The sequence below is a fragment of the Sinocyclocheilus rhinocerous genome, unplaced genomic scaffold (assembly GCF_001515625.1).
Source record: "Sinocyclocheilus rhinocerous isolate Xijiao unplaced genomic scaffold, SAMN03320098_v1.1 scaffold13544, whole genome shotgun sequence".
In the NCBI taxonomy this organism is placed as follows: domain Eukaryota; kingdom Metazoa; phylum Chordata; class Actinopteri; order Cypriniformes; family Cyprinidae; genus Sinocyclocheilus; species Sinocyclocheilus rhinocerous.
In genome coordinates, this window is record NW_015627359.1 from 1 (window position 1) to 5806 (window position 5806).

The 5806-nt window shown below is 40.4% G+C and overlaps 1 protein-coding gene and 1 long non-coding RNA gene across 6 annotated transcripts; one reads left to right on the top strand and one right to left on the bottom strand.

Annotated features, from left to right (window-relative positions):
* Positions 1-1526: 1526 nt before the first annotated feature.
* Positions 1527-3126, bottom strand: LOC107727373 (waprin-Phi1-like). Of its 5 annotated transcripts, none has more exons than XM_016537251.1 (4): positions 2957-3126; positions 1927-2073; positions 1696-1848; positions 1527-1622 (listed from the first exon to the last, which is right to left on the bottom strand). In XM_016537251.1, exons 1-4 carry the CDS (start codon positions 3045-3047, stop codon positions 1588-1590), a joined length of 426 nt encoding a protein of 141 aa, XP_016392737.1. In that variant the 5' UTR covers positions 3048-3126; the 3' UTR covers positions 1527-1587. The 5 variants fall into 5 exon arrangements, 4 of the variants coding, with proteins under 4 accessions (XP_016392737.1, XP_016392718.1, XP_016392710.1 ...); XM_016537232.1 differs by having other exon boundaries at positions 1927-2079; positions 2957-3125; XM_016537224.1 differs by having other exon boundaries at positions 1927-2082; positions 2957-3125.
* Positions 3127-5057: 1931 nt separating this feature from the next.
* On the top strand, positions 5058-5560 carry LOC107727400 (uncharacterized). Its single transcript, XR_001638350.1, has 3 exons — positions 5058-5138; positions 5218-5284; positions 5357-5560. It is a non-coding gene; the product is annotated as an uncharacterized LOC107727400 (long non-coding RNA).
* The last annotated feature ends 246 nt before the right edge of the window (positions 5561-5806 follow it).

A 5806-nucleotide genomic window follows, 5' to 3' on the forward strand; every position in this document is an offset into this window, starting at 1 on the left:
ACAGCGGCGCAACGAAGGCTGTCCCAAACTGAAGTGTGTGACTCCGAAGTGCGCATTTGAAGTGTGATTGCATCACCGTCACGACGTAAGCTGTCCCAATTCAGGATGCACCCTCCGAAACCTGCACTCCAAGGCCAATTGCGTCACAGTGGCATAGATTACTTTTGTTTGTGAAGGGAATAAATGCATCTATGTTCACACGAATCATTCGTTATCCAGCTTCACTTACAGCAGAAGTGAGTATAAGGTTTTTTTCAATGAATCTTTGCAATCGCTGTTCCTAATAATAGTTAGCATGTTCCCTTTCGAACGTTCACTTCACATTATGTATGGGGAAAACTCCTGTTTTACTCCGTACTGAAGCCTGATTTGTTCACGTTTTTGTAGCTGCACAAACCAATGGTGCTTTAGCCCGCCAGAAAGGGCGGAACCGACATGTAAGTCAGCTCGCAGCGCCATTTCTTCAGATCATGCTCCTTCCGCAACGAGGATCATCTCGTCGCTGACTCTGCTGTCAAGAAGCCGAAGGAGGAAGAAGCTCAGCCTGCAGCTAAAGTGCCATTGGTTTGTGCAGCTACAATCAGGCCTCAGTACAGAGTAAAACAGGAGTTTTCCCCATACACAACGCTCTTTCCCTTATCTCAGGGAACCGAGGTTACGTTAGTAACCCGAGCGTTTCATAGCTAAATGCGGCTAAAGTAAACGGTCACTCAGAGCACTGTTCGTCACCCCACAGAAGAGAGGGGCGGGGTCAGCAAAGCTCATTATCATTTAAAGCAACATGCAAAAACAGATCGATTTTTGCTGAGCTGGTTTTGACGAAGTAAAAAGGGCGTTTTACACTACTATTGAGAAATTCACCAAAGTATGTTATAGACTTCATTATGACCCTAAAGAATCATACCAACTTGTGGAAAATGGGCATCTGATGACCCCTTTAAGACCACCACTAATTTAAAACTGAATAAAAGGGGAATGGCAAGGAATATGGTAACTAAGAAAAAAAAAGTCACAAATTAATACTCATAACATGATAAATTCTACATTTCAGGCTTTAACCCGTATTTTAGGAAAAGGGATGAGTCAAGTCAATTATACATCAGTCATTAGGACTACATAAAAAGAGTCACCAAATCTGGAGTCTTTGGAGACATACCGACTCGCTAAATACTGAACATTTTTCAAAACTATTAAACCAAGATTTACACAAATCCTACACTTCTCTTGCATTAGTGTTAACCTGTGTTCTTGGTTTCATTTCTGGTAGCTTTATACTTCAGTTCAAGGATTTCCCACTACTTTTTGCTGCCAAGCTCCTGGAGAAAAGCACTTATAAAATAAAAATCCACATAACACAAGTTTTGCTAAACTGAGATTTATTTGGTGAACGTAGAAGACCTCAAAAATGGTATGCAAAAAAAAAAAACCTTTTCCAATGGTTAATCTGGCATGGTTAGCTGCATGCACAGGTGGTCGGGCAACACTTCGGTCTGGCAGGTCATCGATCATCATGGGAAGAGTTTCTCATCTTTTAGACAGTCACGGTCATGAGAACACCTCTCAACACACTCCCCTAAAAGCGCTATTTCAGGATTTTTTGGACAGTCCTGGCTTTTCTGGTCCTGGTGACAAAAATAAAATATAAACCGAACTTAAACAACAACCCTGACCCACACACCAATATAATATAAATACCTTTATATGGAGGCATACACTGATGTCCACATCCATTGCTGCAGCATTTCTCATCATTTGGACAGTCACTGTCATGAGAACACATCTCAGCACACACTCCTAACATTGCTTCAAGATCCTTTCTAGGACACACTCCTGGCTTTGCTGGTCCAGCTGACATACAAATGCATGACAGAGAAACCATAATGACTTCGGGGGGGGGGAGCAAGCTGACACCAATATAACAAATACCATTATATGGAGGCATACACTGACGTCCACATCCACTGCGGCAGCATTTCTGATTGTTTGGGCAGTCATGGTCATAGGAACACGACCCTACACACACTCCTGACACTGCTACTTCAAGATTTTTTCTAGGACACACTCCTGGCTTTGCTGGTTCTGCTGACACACAAAACACATAATAGAAAAAAAAACAAAAAAAAAAACAAGTGAATTAAACAAAAATGTCAATCTCCTTCAAAACTTCAAGTTTAAATCAATGTGTTGCTTGTGGTTTGTCTTTGCAATTACATGAAACTAGCAATTTGAGAGAATTTAGTTTTTACTTTTTTTCAGCATTTCTTTGGAAAACCTCTAACATTCACTATTAATTGAAACTCATTGAAAGCAGGGAGTAAACATACAGCCCCACAATCATATCTAAAGCATGCATGTCTTCTAGAGCAATCTTTATTTGAACCATCCTTGATAGGACGGCACAACCATCAGCTTCGCTAGACACCGACCGGGCACTATTAAGAGGATTCAACAGGATCATTAGGAGAGACCACAGAGAGCTGAAATCACTTTCTCAGAACTTGCAAGTCAGTGGTTGTGTGACATATCAAACTGAAGTATAACAGACAAATGTCTGTATCAAACCAAAGTAGTTTAAAAATCTACCATTTATCCCTAAACTATTTCAAAAGGCAAGGAGGGACATTACTACACTAATAAAAATGATTTTGTGGTGAAGTAAATACTACATAAAAACAAATGTAACTTCTACATTAAATAATTTAGTTCGTACATAATTGTGTAGCTATAGAACATTAATAATGTAAATCTTGGTTATTGCGTTTTCCTTGTTTAATGGAAGAAATATAAACAGATAACAGCAACCTTAATGACTCAAACTACACCATCACAAAGTTGAACTTTCACTGGACGTCTGGTAGGCTACTGTATTTTTATACGTTTTGATTGTGTGCCTAAAGCCCTTTTACACAAGTTCTTATATATTTCTTCCCACGGAGTAATGAAGTTAAAAGACCACCTGTGGCTGCTCCTTCAGTGTCCCTTGTGCTCAAACAAACAGAGACACAAAATAAAACGGCAATCAACGAGAAGCACACTCGAGCAGTCATCCTCTCGACCTGCGACCTCACAATACACTCTGCTGAAAAATGCGCTGATTTAGTGAGTCAGGAGGCTTTGGAGGGTTTTATGAAAATGCGTTTTTAAGGATCCAAGGAGGCCTGGCGCAACTCCAACTCTGATGAAACTCACCTGCCTGTAGCTGCCTAATCTTGAAGACCCTGATTAGGTTGTTCAGGTGTGTTTGATTAGGGATGGAGACAATTGACACACGACAAAACACAGTCACTTGTCGCCACCCAGCAAGCAATTTTCATTTTAAAAGACGTCTAATAGCCGTCCAAACACAGCCCAGACGTCTAGCCTAAAACAAGGCTAAATTTGGGCTGTCAGTGCCTACTCATCCAAGTGCACACACACACACACACAGCAGCGAGTAGTGAACAAACACACACGCCCAATGCTGCAGCCCCCAGGGAGCAGTTGGGGGTCCGGTGCCTTGCTCAAGTGTCTCACCTCAGTCGTGGTATCAAAGGTGGAGAGAGTGCTGGATATTCACTCTCCCTGGCAGACCTGAGACTCGAACCCACAACCTTCAGGTTACAAGTCCGACTCTCTATCCATTAGGTCCCAAGAATAGACTAGTCATCAAATAGACGGCTAATGAATGCCTACATATATACATATAATAGACAACAAAATGGCAATCCATCCACACAAATTAAATATACAGCTTTTATTAAGAAAAAGAAAATTTTAACAACTTAAGACAATACAAAATGATAAAAATACAAAATAATTAATGATAAAATATTATAAATACAATACACTTCAATATAAATATTATGATAAAAAGATCTGGAATTTTTAACAACTTAAAGGGGTCATATGATGCTATTTTAAAGATCCTTATTTGGTGTATTTGGTGTAACAGAATATGCTGACATGCTTTAATGTTCAAAAAACACATTATTTTTCAAATACTGTACATTATTGTAGTTCCTCTATGCCCCGCCTCTCTCAAACACGTCGTTTTCTACAAAGCCCCTCCTTCGACAAGCACAGTCTGCTCTGATTGGCCAGCAGACCCAGTACCTTGTGATTGGCCGAACACCACAAGCACGCGTCGGAAATGTAACGCCCCTTACCATAATCGCAAGCTTCAGCTTTCAACATAAATGTAAAGAAATGTCCTTAGTTGGGGACGTGTGATGACGAGACGATTGGCTCCCAAGGTGGTTGGCAACAACTGGAATGGGCAGGAATATGCAGAGGGAAGTGACGGTTCAGGAAATGAATTGGGAGAGATGGAAGTAGGTGGCGAGATTTATGGAAAATGGGATACGGTTAGGAATAATAAACGGAAAAAGAAACGACAGAGTAAATCGGATGGAAGTGACTCTGACAGGGGATCAACTGTAGAAGAAATGAAGAGAGAGGAATATAAAGTGTTTGCGAAACTTATACATGAAGGAGACTCGTTTGAAGGAATGAATCCAATACAGTTGACAAAAGCGCTAAATAAGGAAATTGGTGAATTAAAGAGTGCTAAAATTCTAAGAAATGGATCATTGTTGATTATTTGTAAGGATGCAAAACAGCAAGGTAAAGTAATCAAAATGAACAAGATAAATGGAAAGAGAGTGGAATGTTCTATGGCTAATGGCAAGAAATTCGTAAAAGGGGTTGTCACAGGAATACCGGTAAACATATCGTTAGAAGATGTGAAAGAAAATATAGCAAATGCAAATGTAAGGGAAGTCAAACGTCTAAAAACAAATAGGAACGGAAGTGTAAGTGATAGCATGTTGGTTGTGATCACTTTTGATGAGGAAGCTCTGCCTGGAAAGATATATGTTGGATACATGTGTGTAGCAGGGTAAGGTATAACCCAGGTATGATTGGCTGATGTCATACCAGCCTGTGAACCTATCCTATCAGTGCCCCTACTCCTTTGTGATTGGTTAACATGGTTTAAATCCTATGAACCTATCAGTGTTGGCATTGATGATATATAAAAGGAAGGGTTTGATTAATTGGGATGCATCATCCTGGGTACTAGACCTTTGCGAAAGTACGTCATTATGAACAAGGGATGGGGCTTGGTGCATCCTCCTGTTTAGCAGTTAAGCCTTTTTCAGGTTAGTCTCCCAGTTATAAAAATGATTGCTTTGTTTATTTAAGGAGAGGCTTTATTTGTTGTCATCTTTTGGTCATCAGCATGCTAGTGGCTGTGGTGTTGCGTGGTGAGCTACCATGCATTTTGCTACATGGTAAATCTCTCTCGGTATGTATGATGGGAGCTTGTCATGTGTTTTAAGCAGAGTAATATTGTAGATAATCTTTGTTTTATGTTCAGCAGGTGTAACTGCACATCCAGGGGTTTCCAGTAACTTGGTTGGAGACGAATGTACATCAGTGATGTGACTGCACTGCTGCTTTGTTTGTTGGTTGACCGTTTTAACTTTGTCTGTCTTGGTCTTATTTTGGTTAACTTGGTTTGTATGGGTTCTCTTATTCATTCATGAGCAGTCATTCATTAACTTGTGTGAGTTCGCAGGGGGACAAGCAAGATATTTGGCCTTGGTCGGCCATTTTGTTCCTCCTGTTGGTGCAGATGACCGCTCGTTTGTTTTTCTTTGTACAAGTAGTTGTCGAATCTGTGTTTGTGGACTCCTTTTTGGAGTGGATTGTTCTGTGGTGGTATGAAAGTGAGTTTTGTATTTTTGAATGTGTTGATGTTTGTACCAGTTACCCATGTTGTCATTTAGGAGTAGAACCTTTTAAAGCGGGGGTTGCAGTCATTTAG